At 41.1% G+C, this 17,840-nt stretch overlaps 1 protein-coding gene across 2 annotated transcripts in view; it reads right to left on the reverse strand.

The window, feature by feature from the left end:
* The window catches only part of LOC145979559 (uncharacterized), a 35,478-nt gene that overhangs the window by 4,531 nt on the left and 13,107 nt on the right, over positions 1-17,840 (reverse strand). Inside the window, exons 3-6 of one of the 2 annotated variants that reach the window (XM_083112532.1) lie at positions 12,875-12,969; positions 6,121-6,213; positions 5,451-5,567; positions 956-1,119 (exon numbers count right to left, since the gene is read on the reverse strand). In XM_083112532.1, coding sequence (XP_082968658.1) covers positions 956-1,119; positions 5,451-5,567; positions 6,121-6,213; positions 12,875-12,969 — 469 coding nt within the window. The remainder of the gene's footprint in view (positions 1-955; positions 1,120-5,450; positions 5,568-6,120; positions 6,214-12,874; positions 12,970-17,840) is intronic. The other variant, XM_083112533.1, reaches the window with a different exon arrangement.

Below are 17,840 nucleotides of genomic sequence, written 5' to 3' on the forward strand. Positions count from 1 at the left end.
AAATGAACACGTTCAAAACGTATTTGGAAGTAATTTAAAATTTGAGCTTACATCACTTGGATTGTAAGTGCCTCGTATGAAAAGCTAAGTCTTGAAATTATTGATGTTTCATCTTAATTTGTTAGTGGCACATTATACTGAATGACAATACAATTTGTTGGAAAGCGATTAACAGAACACATCACAAACGAACCCTACGTCATGACATTTCTTTTGAACCACGCGCAAAAAGTTTTGGAGGACCGTGTACTTTCTCTGTCTCTACAACCCAAGCAACAAAATGCGCCTTGACATGATTTTTCAAGAATTTCGACATCACCATGTGAAATACTCAATTCTTACTTGAAATCAAAAGTACAGAAATTCGGTGAATCGCTCCTTAATATGCGTCGTCGCCTTGTAATCAAGGGGTTCTGGGTTCGATATCTGGTGAAGGCACATGGCAAAATGGTTCGGAACCTAGTTTAAACTGTAAGTCGAGTCCCGATTAGCCTTTCTGAGCATTAAGTGGACTTAATGTAGCAATTGCAATATCTCATTTCGTTTTAGTTGCCCAGAAAACAATTGAGACACCCTTTATGTCAGAACGATTCATACACAGATAAAATTCACGCTTAGGTTTCTTCACGTAATGAATAATCTTATTTTAAAATGTCATGACAATTCCAGTAAGAATATAATGAATAACTCTATCCTTGAATTCAACTAAAAAAATCCATGTTTTGCTAATGTTTGATTGATTTTTGCGAAGTTGGTGATGAGTGATGATATGATGAATACACACTCGAAAACACCCACGCCCAGGCCAGGACTCGAACCCGGGATCCCTGACGTCGTAGCGCGATATGCTAACAACTCTGACACCGGCGCCGGCTAATGTTTGATTGCGGACAAGTTTCTATGGAGTCGATAAGTTGGAGTTTAAAGAGGAAAGGAATCCTCATAGCTAATTTACCTGCACAAACTTGGGATCCACTCAAGCCCTGTGGAACACTCCCTCTCTTCCTCCAGACAGGAGCACTTGCACCTCCTCTCGTCCCAAAACTTCCCATCCTTCTGACATTTCAACTTCTCCATCTGGTCTTTGCAGAGGCACATACAGTTCTTGGCATCGTACACCTGAAATACGAGCATAAGCATTTCCAAGAAATGTAACTGGTGCTGCCATCTATTTACTTTTTGAAACACTACGTCCAACAACTCGCATCCACAAGTTATGAATCCGTATGCAAAGAGCAACGCGATGAGATTGTAATGGTTTTCTTACAAGTTTACGTCTCGAAATAAATGAGAATAGGAAAATCATTACAGAAAGCTTAGGTTGTCAGTGACCTCGCAGGCCGAGAGGCCTAGGTCTTACCACAAAACTTTGCGTATTAGAGTATTCTCTTAGGCATGGATGTTCTTCGCTAGTGTTCTTCCATTAGTTTTACATCATCATTATTCATTGTCGCAATGAGACGTAGCAAAAATTGACTCAAAAATAAGAGTACTAAAAATGCATAAAGTGTACAAACGAACTTAGTGGAGTATTATACTACTACAAACTTACTGATTATTTTAGACAAGCTTGTTAAGAGATTCGATTCTAAAATCACAAATCGGAAAGCAAATCAGTCTGTCCACATCCAATAAATTTTCGAAATACGCTATTAGGAAACAGATATTGAGAATGTTAAATATCAAAATCATTTTGTAATTTTCCGTTGCTTAGACACCTCTAAACAAATATAATGGTGATTCTAAAAGGAGAGGCTATTTTACAATGACCAAATGATTGTTGTGAACAGGAAACAAATTATGTCGTTATTACGGGAAGTTTGAAGTCCCAAATGCTTATGGAGAAACCACGTTATAAGTTCCTGATTCCTTTTAGCACTTCTGGACATGTGCTTTCGTCAATATCCACAGACTTAACTTTGCTACATGTTCTTTCTCTGTCTCGATTTTTTTTTTTCAGAGGGACATTGCAAGGACAGGTGATTTCGCTTCATGTTGTGTTCCTCAGAGCCGTGGCAGAGTGGTTATCGCATCGCGTTACAACGCCAGGGGTCCCAGGTTCGAATCTAGACCTGGACACGGGTGTTCTTTAGGAGTGTCCCGTCATCAACTTCATAGCGAGTGGTAGAAGAGCGAAGTACATAAACAAATCAATAATTGAGTCAATTGTGTTCCTAAGTCAGTTCCCTGGATACACTTTACGGAAATTCTATCAAACATGAATCACGCTGTAGCTAAATTATGTGACATCAGTTCTACACTGTGTCCGTATTATATCTCTGTACTGTAGGGCGTCGTACAGGAAGGATGAGGTTCAGAATGGGAGCAACGCATACATGGTGTGACAGTGATATCTTGGATGGCAAATATAGCATTGCATTTTTGTAAAAAATTTAGATAGCGCACGAATGATCGATTTTCCCCAATGTTAGGGACATTCCAAATTCTTCTGATATTTTTTATGGGGACTCCCCTATGGCGCAGCGGTACCGTGTTCGCCTTGTAATCAAGGGGTCCAGGGTTCAATACCCGGTGGAGGCACAAGTGGTTCGGATCCCACTTTAAACTGTAGGTCCAGTCCCGATTATCCTTACTGTGCATAAAGTGGACTTAGGACACCAAATCATCTGATATTTTCAAATATCTGTCTAGTCTATATCTTTGGAGAATAATAATCGTGCTTCGCAGCAATGTTAGTGCAGCGTAGTAATGGAAGTTTCGTAAGTAGTGTGTTGTTGGGGAAGAAAAGAGGGTCAAAGTGTAAGCAAGAATCATCAGTGTTCTGATCACACCAAAATTAGATATTTTTAACATGATGAAACAAAATTGACTGTGAGATGTCGACAAAGAACATCCACGTCATAGCCAGGATTCGAGTATGTGGATTTTGGTGGCGAAATAGAAAGTCGACTGCTCGGTCACAAAGCCGGCTAAATTTAATTATCCTCACCATCGCCACCAGTGTCGACGGTTAGGGATGAGGAGGAAGGAAGTTATCCCTCAAACACTTTTCGCCAGTGTTTCTTGAACTTCACGAAAAAGTGAAGAGCATATACGAAGACACGCAAATTAGTGATATGAGGGACCCGCGAGCTAATGGACAAACAAGATTTCTAGCTCGGAAGGAAGCCGTCTGAATCCAGAACGAAACCATTCCAGTTTCAGCCAAGAAGCAAGCCATTCCAGTTCCAATCCAGAAGGAAGCCATTCCAGTTCCAATCCAGAAGGAAGCCATTCCAGTTCCAGCCAAGAAGGAAGCCATTCCAGTTCCAGCCAAGAAGAAAGTCATTCCAGTGCCAATCCAGAAGGAAGCCATTCCAGTTGCGATCCAGAAGGAAGCCATTCCAGTTCCAGTCAAGAAGAAAGCCATTTCAGTTGCAATCCAGAAGGAAGCCATTCCAGTTCCAATCCAGAAGGAAGCCATTCCAGTTCCAGCCAAGAAGGAAGCCATTCCAGTTGCAATCCAGAAGGAAGCCATTCCAGTTCCAGCCAAGAAGGAAGCCATTCCAGTTCCAATCCAGAAGGAAGCCATTCCAGTTCCAATCCAGAAGGAAGCCATTCCAGTTCCAGCCAAGAAGGAAGCCATTCCAGTTCCAATCCAGAAGGAAGCCATTCCAGTTCCAGCCAAGAACGAAGCCATTCCAGTGCCAATCCAGGAGGAAGCCATTTCAGTTCCAGCCAAGAACGAAGCCATTCCAGTTCCAATCCAGAAGGAAGCCATTCCAGTTCCAGCCAAGAAGGAAGCTATTCCAGTTCCAATCCAGAAGGAAGCCATTCCAGTTCCAGCCAAGAAGGAAGTCATTCCAGTGCTAATCCAGAAGGAAGCCATTCCAGTTCCAGCCAAGAACGAAGCCATTCCAGTTCCAGCCAAGAAGGAAGCCATTCCAGTTGCAATCAAGAAGGAAACTATTCCAGTTCCAATCCAGAAGGAAGCCATTCCAGTTCCAATCCAGAAGGAAGCCATTCCAGTTCCAATCCAGAAGGAAGCCATTCCAGTTTTAATCCAGAAGGAAGTCATTCCAGTTCGAGCCAAAAATGAAGCCATTCCACCAAGAAGGAAGCCATGGCAGCGGAGAAGAGAGCCATTTCAGTCCAAATGTAAGAAGGGGGAAGTTACCAGACCAGCGATTGAAGAAGGAACGCCTCAATCGTGGTCTCGTACATTGTGAAAGATCACATAATTAAAGGAAATCGTGGGATAGAACAAATGACAGATGATTGTGAAATAAATATTGAATGTGTAGTTGTAACGCATAAATTATGGATGAGAAAATTGAACTTCATCTAAATGTTTATTTAAAATTGTTCATTCGTATACTAATATATGTGCATACGTTCCCAATAATCGTATAGATGTGACGAAGGAAAGAATTAACATAATACTTTAACAGTCTCCATTAGAAGGATCCCTGTCTTGTCTGTATAAATAACCCACAACACTGTAGATTAAACCGTGGTGTAACCTAAAAATAGGTGGTACGTATTAAACACTCACATCGTGGGGCTTGGCCAGAATACACGTGGCAGACTTTAGTCGAGAGGCCATGGGAGAGGATAGGAAAGTTTTTATGTATCTTATTGGTAAACCTGATGGTAAGAGACCAGTGAGAAGGCCTGGACGAAGAGGAAGTGAGAATATTAAGATGGACCTGAAGGAAATTTGTTGGGATGGTGAATTCATGGAATTATTTTAGTCAAGATAGTGGCAGGTGGAAGACTTATGTTGTTATCATAGTGATCCTTCAGGTTTAAGAAAGCCAGAAAGATAATCGTATTGGCGAGAAGAAACGAACAACGGTTGTCATTTCCTATGCTGAAGTGCACAGGAAATAATTAGCTTTCTCAACCAAATCTATTGCAAGGCTTGATAGTGCTGCCATCTGCTGATCGTTTTCAAACTATTAACTACCAGCAAGAGCTCTACTGTTAGACCATGGAAGACTTGCCAGTGTCGAGTGGAGGAATCCAAAGACTAAAGGGTTGTTTATTGTTACTCGATTTTTTGACCTTACGATTTGTAATGTTTGTAGCAATTTGTAACAAACCCTTTCGAGGCGTAGCAAAGACAATTTTCGTATTGAACCTGCAGCCACCCAAATTTTGCCCGTGGACTCGTTCAGTTAGCACTGCACACTTGGGTCAATAGTCTCGGCTAACGCTGATTGACTGTATCACATAACTTTTGGCGACTTAATTATTTTCTCTTTCGTTGCATTGTTTTCAAAGTAAATGAACATTTTACAGGGAGCTGACGTTGTCACTTTTCTGCCATTTTTGGCTAATCGCGAAGATGGATGATGAAATTGATGAAGGAACACTCATGTTCCCAAAGAACACCCATGCACAGGTCGGGACCCCAGACGCCGTAGCTCGCTACTCCACCACGAAGGCCGGCGTTAGGAAAGAAGAAAGCAAAGAAGAAAACAGGGTACAATCTTGCTATGGCTTACCTGCTTCTCAGTGCAGTGTCGTGGCATTTGGGAGCATCTGCAACTACAGTTAACATGCTCCGTGATTCTTACGTGGCCGCAAATGTAATTGTGTTTCCAGGCATACAGTGGCTTAACCTGTAACACAAAGCAAGGAAATGATGTGGAATTTCTCGTCTGGTTTCTCACTTGTCGGTTGACGCCCGTCGAGCGTCACTTGTTACTTCGGTCTGAAAGTTGCCTCATATTGATTCATTGATTGAACTTGAAATTTTGGGTGTCCCAGCACATAGGCTGTTTTGTACTCTTCACATTATACGGGGTTCAGCCCGTTACCATAACGAAAATATAACTAACATAACATAAATGTAATGTCAGAGGAATAAAACATTCTTACTTGGGTTGAAAGCTGAGGCTGTAAAGGGGCACGTAGCACACATGAGGACAACACACACACACAGCCATACACAGGATTGTACTGGTGGTAGATCTAGACGCCAGAGCCTTGTTGGTATGCACAATGCAGTCCAGGGTGTACTACGTGGAAGTGAGATTGGCAATTAGGTGTACTATGCGTGGAAAGTCACCACTTACACCCCAGCTGCCGCATATTAAATGCAGTTCTTACAGTAGCAACTACCACAATTTTAACATCGCCATAAGCATAATATATCAGAAATAAGTTTCTCACCGGCACCCAGATCTTAGTGTCTGTGGGAATGCAGGACTTCTTCGAGGAACACGATCCACCACAACGTTTCACAACTAAGCTGCTGGGATTCATCTAAAAATAAAAACGTTTCGTTCAATAGTTGTCGTAAAATTAACAAAAATATAAAATGTTCAATACCACAAAATACTAAGAGCATATTTAGAAATTCTATTAGTTCTAATGCCACGAGGAACAGCAGTTTGAGTATCAAACCAGACACGATGTTCTGGAAATAATCTAGACCGCACTTCCCCCACCGACCTCTCCTCGCAGCGAGCTGTCGAGCTGTGCGCTGATTGATTAAAACTTACCATTACACTAATTTTTATCTTCAGAATATCAAATTTTAGTTGGCGTAGAAAATTACATGAACGGAAAGAGAACACGTTGAATTTTTTTTTTATAGCGTCAAGAAAAGTCGAAATCTCTCATTTGATGAGCTGTAACTTCATCTCTCCATAAGGAATGCACGGGATTCTGAAAATACTTTTTCAACAAATTTTTACAAAACGGATCTAGCTTAATTATGAATCTTAAAAACCGCTACCACTTGCAACATGCGGAAAAATTAATTCTCCTTTGTATGTACAATGTTTTACACATGGAGTGAAACTATCCCTCTTCGCCATAAATACGGTATTTCACCCTATCATCGTTCCAGCCTTTTTTTAAGTCTTAAATTGGTTTGTAACGTTTCATCGTTCAAAGAAGTTCCATCCAGCCGTACCTCAGATAACAAAACCGATAATAGCGGGGCACAATCTTCGAACACAGAAGATTAGATTTTGTAAATCCGTACTTTGCAATACTGTAGTAATTTTTTTCAAGTGTAATATTTCGATTCAATCCAGATATTTAGGACTCAAAGTGGTAAACGTTCTTAGTGCCAAAAGTGAAAGTGTTGGGAAATCGCATCGTTCAGCACGTCATCCCGTAAGAACGTTCACACTAGTGACCCCTTTACACGCCCTTTGAACTACTTAGAGGGCTACCAGCCACATTTCACGTTTACCACATCATAAAGCATGGCACAATTCACAGTTTAACGTGGAAAACGGTGTTTGAATTATTGTGGCACTTACAGCGTTTACCAATTTTAGTCTTCAATTAATAATAACTAGTCTGTTAAAAACGTTTTTAAATTGTCACGAAGAACCGGTGTACGTCGATTTGGACGATGTATTTTTAATATATTTTCTCGAGTATTCCGGGCATCCTAATCCTTCTGCACCAATGAGCTTATTAATAAACGATATGAAGTGCCGGTTTCACCGGCTGAATTTCACCGCCAAACACCTTTGAAATGCTGGCCAATCAATATGGTACAAAGTGGTTCATCGTGTTATAGTGACAAGATATAGGTCATACCAATATGGAATCAGTGACTCTCCTAACTGTATATCATGCAACGTGCCAGACTCTTTAGCCCACAGGATAACGAAGTGTCGAAACTCCTCCACGGCATGGAACAAATTGAAGACAATGCTCAGTCGTATAAGGCGCACCTCATTAACAAAGTTTACGGATACAGATATAGTTTTTCCTCATTTCAATTTTTTTCCACCAACAAAACAACGAGCAGTACAATGGTTGATAACTGAATACTTATTATATATATTTCACAATGACGTGAGCAGTTTTCAGAAACAATTCAGTATCTTCTTGCAAGAACAATACGAAAAAATTCATCTCCAAGCAAGGAAGAAATGGTATGCAAATTTCTTATTAGTGCTTTATACTTAAAAGAGTGGTTAGCACATCGCCCTACGACGCCAGTGGTCCCGGGTGCGAATCCTGGCGTGGACTTGGAAGTTTGTGAGAGTTCATTCATCAATTTCATCACTAAGACTAGGGTTTTTATCACCTAAAATCATCAAAGAATGCAAAATAAAATATGCCCTTATGACCTAAAATTTTACAAAATATGGACTACAATTTGAAAAAATATGCCCTTATAACTGGACTGTTTCAAACATCAATATCAATCAATGCTGAGATATTTTTACATACGTACTATTTTTAGTTCACTTTATGGGCCCTGAGTTGCAATGGACAATGAATACTATCTCTAAAATTTCAAAATTAAAATGAAAAATATTTTGCTACAGTCCAAAGAAACAAACTCAAGTAAACATGCGAGTAAGAACGAATCCACTTTCAAAATGCAAAAATATACTGAATATGACCGAAAATCCATCAAAATATGCTCTATCAAATGGCCAAATATGCCAAAATATGCCCTTAAAAAGAACTATAATTCAAATAGTTTCTTCATAATATGAATTTCTATATATTTAGGGAACACATCAACCTTACCCCCAAAAAATATGCTAAGTCATGAAAATCCTAGTCCTATTCGTGACTCATCCCCATCTTCGCAAATTAGCGAAAAGTTGCACAAGAAGCGAAGTAAAATAAAGCAAATAAATACATCAATCAATCACCGGCAGAATTAAAAAGAGATATCGCATAATGGTCGCATACTACTTTGTTTGAAAAAAAAGCATAAAATATGTTACGATTATACAGTAAAAATACGGTACCGAGCCAGTGGTTCGAAATACGGTTGGAGTTTCACTTAGCATCGCGAGGATATTGAGGATCCATTCGAAAGCAGTGGCAGCAGACTATGCTCTGCGAAGCCAAAAAAGAGGTACGATCAGATTTCATGAGCTGACTAGGTGACGTCCCAAGAAAAGTCGTTTAGCTGTCCTTGACCCTGAGAGAGCTGTTGCGCTACTGACTTTATTATTATTATTATTAATGATAATATTAGTAGTAATAGTAGTAGTAGTGGTGGTGTTATTAATTTTTCCTTACAACTCTTGTCTAGAGTTATGGCGAGCCGACTACATGCTGGCTTGGGAAGCGGGAGCGGGGACCGGGGAAGCGACCAATCCAGCGTGATAAGAAACACAGCAGCCTGTAGTACGAGGTGCGCGGAGCACCTCCTCCGGGACACCATAACTGTGTCCAAAGCCACAACACTAAACCAGGGATATCCTGTTCTTTCAGAACGTACTTTATATCATCGCTGTAATTTGGGCATAAGCTGTGTAAAAAAAGGTAAACTGCTCCCCTGTGCTTAGCACCACGCCATGAAGGCGTATAGGGTGTGTAAGGGTAAAGCCCCACACTTTCTTGATCCGGTCGTGAGTGGAGGTGATGTGATCAGCATCACGCCCCTGACCGCCTTTACAGGGTTTTCCCCAGGTACACATGTCATTCGACGCTGGCTGGGCGCCAGGGCCGCTTCCAACGTTAGATAAGTTCTCGGATTTGAACCGGCCGGGATCGAACCCGGGACTTTTAGCATGGTAGTCAGACGCGTTACCGACTCAAACACCGCGGCCAAGCTGGGAAATGATAATATTGACTTTTCGTAGTTTTGGGCTTGATGACGTAAAATTCTTAAATCTGATGTAATATATTATTGTTTATTTATAAAGTGACTTGCAGGAATTCGTGAGAATGTTATGTAACTATAAAGAATAGGTGTATACCCTCTGTTTCAATCACCAACTCTATTCTCTAAGCTGTGGCAAAGGTAATAGGTTTTGCCATTTCAATATCCACACTCATCAAGTTGGTTATTTTGTAGGTTTTTTTAGCTTTAAATGGATTGGCATATTAACTTTGTGGGAGGGAAGGAGGCAGGTGAATGAGTACATTGCATCTTTTGAAACAATATTTCATAATATCGAATTTAAAGGTTGACCAATACAGTTCTTGATACTCCGTTTTCGTTTACAGGAAGACACAGCTTTTATCAAATTACGCATGTGTTGTTAATGATTGGTTGGTTAATTCCTCTAAATTTAGTTCGATTTTCTGCCACGTTTGTAGTACAATAGCGTAGATGAGGGTGATAGATGATATGATGAAATTGGAGAAGGGAAACTCATGCCTCATCTTCGCAATTAGCCAGAAGTAGCAAGAATGCGAAGTCAAATAAATAAACCAAATTAATCAGGCTTCTGTTCATTGTCAAAGAAAAATGAAACGGTACGGCTACCCATGAACATTACAAGGTCCCGTGAAGGCATATTCGCTAATGTGAAGGTATCGTCCGGTGCGTTCACGGCCCCTGCTATTTGTGAAGACAATGTCATCAGCACCATCTCCCATTAATGTTTATTCCAAAGAGTTGCCCCTCGGTGAGAGAATGTCTGGATGAACCCCAGAGCCGCTCCATCCTGAAAAATCTCCCACCTGATACAATTCACCCTGGGTCTCACGACGGGTAATGAGGCGGTTACTGACTACTTCGTGCAACTGTAGTGAAAAACAACTAAAATTAGAACACAGAACATAAACTCGAAAACTTGTTTTCGAGGGCCTCCACGATGGCGTAGTGGCATCGTCGTCGCCTTGTAATCAAGGGGTCCAGGGTTCGATACCCGGTGGAGGCACACATACTGGTTCGGAACCCAATTTAAACATCAGGTCCAATCCCTATTAGCCTTCCTGTGCATAAAGTGATCTTAAAGCAACAAATCAATCCATCATAGATTTTCGAACCAGCAAATATAGTATTCTATTCACTGATTTGACAGCAATCCCACTGACTGGGGATGATCGGAAAAAGAGAATACAAAGCCTGCAAATTCCAGTAGGTATTTATTAGACGAATACAAACGTACTCACATGAAAGGATGTTTCATACACTATTTCTCAAGATAGTCTCCTCCCAGGTTCGAACATCTATCCAAGCGCTACAGGAGGTTCATGATGCCTGCCTCATAGAACTCGGGGTCTTGTTGTAGGAGCGCAACCCTTACTTCGTGCTGCAGAACATCATCAGAGTGAAACCGACGTCATTGCTGCGCCTACGAACATATCTTTGCTCCTTTGAAGAGGCATCGCAGAGGATACCGGTTTCACTCGGATGATGTCAAGCACGAAGTAAGGACTGGGCTACAACAACAAGACCCCGAGTTCTATGAGACAGGTATAATGAACCTCGTGTAGCGCTGGGATAAGTGCCTGAACAGAGGAAGAACTATGTTGAGAAGTAGCATATGAAGTGTCCAGACACGTAAGTCCCTTTGTATTCCTCTCCTTGATAAAATGCCTACTGGAATTTGCATTCTTTGTATTGTTCTTTTCGACCATTCCTCGCATATTCAGTCTTGGTATTATGTGATTCACGGAGAGGTGTAATACAGAGGTTGATTCATTTATATTGAGCCGAATTCGAATGTGCTACCTACCTAGGAAATGCAGTGTTTCCACCACCGGTTGTGTTCGATCTGCAGGCCACCACTATTGACTATTGCCCAGCATCGGAGTTTCCATTGCAGGAGACTGCGTTGCAGCTGGACCATGGGTATTGCATCCCACTCCTCGTTACAGGCTTTCCGCAGGCCGGAGATGGTGCGGACGGCGCCGCTTGAGGAGTCCGAAAGCACAATAGTCCATTGGACTGGCATCTGGACTCTTGACAGGGATGTCAGAGAAGGGAATTGCAGAAATTCCAGTTTCCTGTTCCACTTCCACCGATCACCCTCTAGATGACGTTCATACAGCTTCTTGCAGTTCTTTTTTCGCTCAGCCACATGACACGGTTTCAGGGCGTGCACACTGCTCTTGTGAATGACCTTGAGGCATAAATACCTGTGAATGACGCGGTTGATTGTCGCCTGCGATGTGCGGCATTTGCTGGCCATTGTACGCTGTGTGTGGGGATCTTTGGAGGTCGCCATACGCCGAACAACATGCAATAGCGGCAGGGTCCTCTTCACGGGAGGCCGGTTTGTAGCTGCTCGCGTAGGTGTGGTGGGCCCAGGACTCTGTGCCGCATATTTCCATATAATACGAATCACAGTGGCACGACCTACACGAAAATTATGCACTTTACACATTTCTACGATGCGCGACGCCGTGAACTTACCGTCGGAAAGGGCAACAATGTACCCCTCCCAGAATCTGTTCAGTTTCGGCGGTATCAGACTACGCTCGACCACACTGCTCTACTGCGTGACTAACGAGATACCGTTGCTTGCCTCGGGGCAATCTCACGGCGATGCGTTGCTCATGCACGGTAGTGTCGGCACATTGACTTCGGCTTAATATAAATGAATCAGCCTCTGTAATTGATCCTATCATACGAGTTTTTTACAACAGGGACGACAGATAGGCACTAGAGACTAGAGGAGAAAAATTGTTTTCAGCTTCAAGAATACAGTAGTGACACATTTTATGAACAGATGGAAGCACTGTTGAACTTCCTGTTTGAGGTAAAACATGCAACGGAGAAAAACATTTTTTGATTGCTGTCCTATTTCTTTGGCATTTGCTTATTGTTGGTTACAATATTGTCCATTGATCAATTGAATTGTTGAAATTTATCTTGAATTTATGGGCTATTTCTTGCAATTATTATTACGCCATTTTTTGTTTCAAGTTACAAATGTAGACAAAAGAGACAGAAATTCGTTTCCCATTTTTGTATATTTGTTAGTATAAATTGTCTAGCTTTTAGTTCTCGCCACATTTTGGTGTGCGAGTTTATAACGAATCTTTGACCTAGAGGGCCTCCCCGATGGCGCAGTGGTAGCGTCGTCACCTTGTAATCAAAGGGTCCCGGGTTCGATACCCGGTGGAGGCACATAGTGGTTCGAATTCCACTTTAAACTGTAGTTCCAGTCCCGATTAGCCTTACTGTGCACAAAGTGTACTTATATCATCAACTCAACTTTATGACCTAGAGGCTTTAAAGTAGTATACTTGCCTGGAGGTTTCCATTTGTTGGTTCCAGGTTCACAACTGTCGGTCGAGGTTCGCATTTGTTTTCTGCGATGACACGTGAAAACTTCTCTTGGCATTCTGCAACAAAGGAGAAATATAAATTTTGTGCACATTGTTACGTTTTCATTATTTTAAACTCTAGAACCCTGACGGAAGCATTTCTCTAGGCACATTGATAGGCGCCTCCTTCCGTTAGGCTCGTGGGTGACACTGGTCGATCCATAGATATTCCTTACGATATTGCAACACTGCGTATTATATTGTAATGCGTGCTTTTGTGTAGCTGAAGGTTGCAACAGTTCATCTTAGAATATGAAAAACTCAATATGCTGACCAAGGCAGAAATATATTTTAATATAAAACATAAACTAAACGTAACGTTTCAACCTTCTAGCAAGGTCTTCTTCAGACTCTGTACCATGCAGAAATGAAACAAGGTACAAAACAGGACGATATATATATATACACAAAAATTACTCCCCTCCAGCACGTGGCCTTCCCTTGTCAACTGTACTTTCACCTGGCAGGCGATTTAGCTAAACATTTCCTTTCATTTGGAAGGTGGTTGAACTCTTTATCTTATGCTCTTTTTCCTTTCTTCATTCTTCTTTGTTCTTCTCTCCTCTTTCTCTCTTGTCCTTTCCACTCTTTCTAACCCCTTCTTCCATTCTTTGTTTATCTTCAGTCCACAATTCCAGTTTATTGTGCCTTCTACACCTTTCTTCTCTATTTCCTTGACCTCCTTCCATTTCCTCAATAGTATTTATTCTCTTCTCCCTTCCTATCTGCTTAACCTCCTCCCACTCTATGTCATGTCCTGTTTAAATATCGCATTTCTATCTCTCTTAAGTCGTACATCATCCCTATGTTGTTTCAACCTGTTTTTCAGCCTCTTTTTCGTTTCTCCTATATACGCACCCTGACATTCTATACATTTCATTTTGTAGATAATCCCTTCCTCTTCCTCTTCTCTGTTTTCCTTTTTCTTGTTTGCATTCTTCGCTATTCTTAAGACGCTTCTTAAGATGTGAGTGCAGCACGCATGCGCAATATAATTCACAGCGTGCTTCGTAGGATTAGGTTACAGGCGTCACCCACGAATCTAATTCCGGGGTTAGATTGTAGCCTTAAGACAATTGGAGTTACGTAACATCAAAACTGATTTGTTCTTCGGAAATAAGACTTATAAAAATAATGATAATAATAACCCGTGGCTGTACAGACCGTAAGAGCCTTGGCCTATTTCTTGACTGCCAATCTCAATCCCACAGTACTACCTAGAGGTGTGGAGTTCTCCAATCGGTAATGGGATGACGTGGGGTCAGCACGTCGAACCTCCAGACATTATACGAGATTTTTATGATCAGGTTACGCTACACATTCGTAGCTTCCAATTTCCTCACGATGGTAGGTTGCCATCGGTCATATACACAGGCCGAAAACCCAGAGACTGAACCCAGGCGGACTCGAACCCATGCCGTGCCGCAGTCGGAGCTCAAAGCACAGCGCCTTAGACAGCACGAACACGAAGGAGGAACGAAATAAAACTTACCTCACTATATTCAGTTTTCGGATTGAGAAAGGTTTAGCCTCAATGCAATAATAGGTTTACACAAAATTATTGTTCAGTCATTTTATGAAGATTAGGTACAAATGAACTCTTGCAAGTAAACTTGTGGTGTCTGCATTGCATATACACATACATGTGCATATATGTATATTTTGATATACATTTACATAAACAAGGCTCACTGAATGATGATCCATACGTTTGCTGTAATTTTCTTTGTTAGCCGTATAATCCTTTTTGCGCGTGCGTGTATACGGTAATGTGCACTTGTTGCTTTAGACACTGTGCGAATTAAGCCAAGGCCGCCGGCAGGATTTTTTCCTCAGCGGAGATATAGTAAGATTTCATATCTTGCCATACAGTCATAGTAAGTTGTATTGTTGTTTTTGTTATTGCTATATTATTATTTTTATTATTATTTTCATTACTTCACAAATCACAAAATTCAAATTGAATTTAAAATACTTTGGCGCTGTATACAAGATCAGACTCGAGTGTACTATTAAAATAGAAACTGGAATGGCCTTGCATCCTCTCCATAAACATCTATCACTAGTTCTTTGTTTTCTTTTGTACGCTTTTAAAAAACACAGATACCAAACAGATTCCACTTAATCTGCTGTCTTCCATGGTACCTCTGTGCCATGTTTTAACATGCCGAAGGGTACTGTAAAAAAAAGTAATCATTGAAAATGACGGGGTGTATCAAAGTCAGATCCCGACTTCAGGAAATGATTTCGCGACTTCACGAGCAGCAGAGAAATTCGAAAGGGACGTATATAAAGAATATTATTGTTTGCACTATAATTGTCTAAATTTCATTAAATTAACAGCTTTTTATTCCAGAAGTGCAAAAACAATCACTTGAAGTGGAAATAGTGTGTACAATTCGAGATTTAAAGCGCATCGGGAAATTTGAAATTATCCGACCTGATCGGGAAATGAAGAATTTCTTCAGTCCCAAACGTTAGGATTATTATCATTTCGTTCTCAATCCCCGCCCCGACCAAAATTTTCCATCCTGCGCAAGCCTATAACTTTAGTGTATCTTGTGAAAGCGTTCTCTCGTTAATTTGTTGGACATGGCAGTCAACTGCTGCAACTGACAGCCTGTAGATCGCAGGAAACAATATTCTTTGTCATAAAATATGGAAACAATTAAACCATTCGAAACATGTGTACTTTTCCCAGATATCTCGAGTAAAGAGGGTTCAAGTGCCCACACCTCTTGCAGGCATGGGCGTCGGCAAGGGGGGCGAACCGGTCGGTCGATCCCCCTGGAAATTTCCATCTACTTTTTTTTTAAAAAAAATCTATGGCAATTTATAAACGAAGCACTTTATTTCACCTCACTTTGAGTCATTGTGTAAAAATGGTCTTGAGATATCAAATTTGGTACGAAACTTTCATAATTTGCAACACTGAAACTCTGTTAATGTGTAACTTTCACACGTTCCGAAGCTTTTTATACTACTACGGTTACTGCTTCTACTTCTACTGCTACTAATGTTAGAAGTAACTATTATGTAATCTTGGTTGTAACAAGTACTATATTATTCATATAATAAACTTATTGGATGCTAATATAAATTAAAGTAAAACTGCTACTGTTACTACTGCTGCTGCTGCTGCTACTACTACTACTACTACTATTACTACTAGTGATAATAATAATAATAATAATAATAATAATATAATAACAAATTAAAAATTCGATAATGCAATAATAATAAAAATGAACCCCTCCTTGACAAACGTCTGCATATGCCACTGGTCTGTATCACAATATTTTTGAGGGGAGGGGGTATCTCCCCTCGACATCGTCGATTCGACACCCCCCCCAAAATTTCTGGCGACGCCCGTGCTTGCAGGCGTAGTTTACCCACTCAGTGGCGTATGTTTAGAAAAAAATAGAATCGCCTCTTCTGCCTCACGCATGTGATTTAATTTTGGAGGTGGTTTTTTTTGAGTATGCAAATTTCTACATATGTTACCAGTCAGTAAATTAACTCTTGCCTTGAGCTTCTAAGTAATTTTGAATATTGGTTCTAAGGTAGGTCATTAAATCTTACGTAATACATGTATGACGTAATTTAGAAACAGTGTATTTATATTCCAAGAAATCCCCAAACGTCTATTTGACCACTTCCAAGTTTCTTGTAAACACTTCAATACATATTCGATGAGGTTGGTCAGTTTTCCAGAATGGTGTCCTTAATTACTCCACAAAGCTGCATACTTCTCGGCATCGAAATGTTGATGACTACCCTGTTCCAGCTAACTTAGAAGCAAGGCCGCGAGAGAAGCGAGAAAAATCGAGTGGCCGGAGCCAAGCAGTACATGCTGCTGGGAAGGTAGTCGCTTTCTCCCACTCCACGTAATTCCGTCTCTCTCACGTGTTTACTAGAAGACAACAGCGTCACTTGTAGGCCTTCGAGGAGGTCTGGAATGCTAAATGAAGATGGATTGTAAGATCGCCCTTAAAGTGCATTCCAATATGTTGGTGTTCAGGTAACTAATCAAGATAACTTTTTTAACATCTAAGCCATGTTTGTAACCTGGGAGTAGTGGCGAACGTGTTAGAAACTTCTGGGGATATGAGATTGTTACTGGATCAAAGTGAGAAGTCAGTAAGGTCAGCCCGTGTCTAGTGGGCCTAATTCAGATATTGTACCTGCTCCATCCTCTTAAGTTTTAATAAAACGTCTGCAAGTTGTTCATGTGTATCGCTCATGAAGACCTACAAAGTTTCAGATTCATATGAAGTTTTGTTGGGCCCCCAGGGTTGCTTCTGGGAAGGTCACTTTTCATTGCCGCGGCAAATATGAATGTTGCGATGAATTCGTCTCAAATTTTTTCAAGCTGTAACTACTGAATGAATACCTTTGTGAGCCTTTCTTCAGTTTATGGGCCATAGTCACCGTTGCTTTTTACGGTATGGCTCTTCAGCCAAAGTTTGGGTGGCCCTGGAATGCAGCATATGCCCAAATCTCACTTTTTCAATTGCGCTGACATATACCTTGTGCGTGAACTGAAAGAAACCGATTTCGTCATCGCTACCACCGAAACGGCCGAGAATCAGAACCCGTAACTTTCTGGGCACTCTGCATCACAAACGGCCTACCCCCGGTGTAAAGTCGGACAAATATGATTTACCTTATCTAAGAAGCCAGATAGCATTGCATTACAGGTGAATTTCTCCCATAAAGCATAATGGCGCAACCGCCCTTGAAGAGCTAGGGCCTGCCGGAGAGGCTTTTCATTGGGTGACGCGTGGTCAGTGCATTAGATTCCATTGCCACTGTTTATCTGGCTTTCGTGACCCGAGCCCGCTACTTCTTGAAGTAGCTTCCAAATTTTCCTCACGACGCTTAGTCAA

The sequence above is a fragment of the Lepisma saccharinum genome, chromosome 26, assembly GCF_977018435.1.
Source record: "Lepisma saccharinum chromosome 26, izLepSacc3.1, whole genome shotgun sequence".
In the NCBI taxonomy this organism is placed as follows: domain Eukaryota; kingdom Metazoa; phylum Arthropoda; class Insecta; order Zygentoma; family Lepismatidae; genus Lepisma; species Lepisma saccharinum.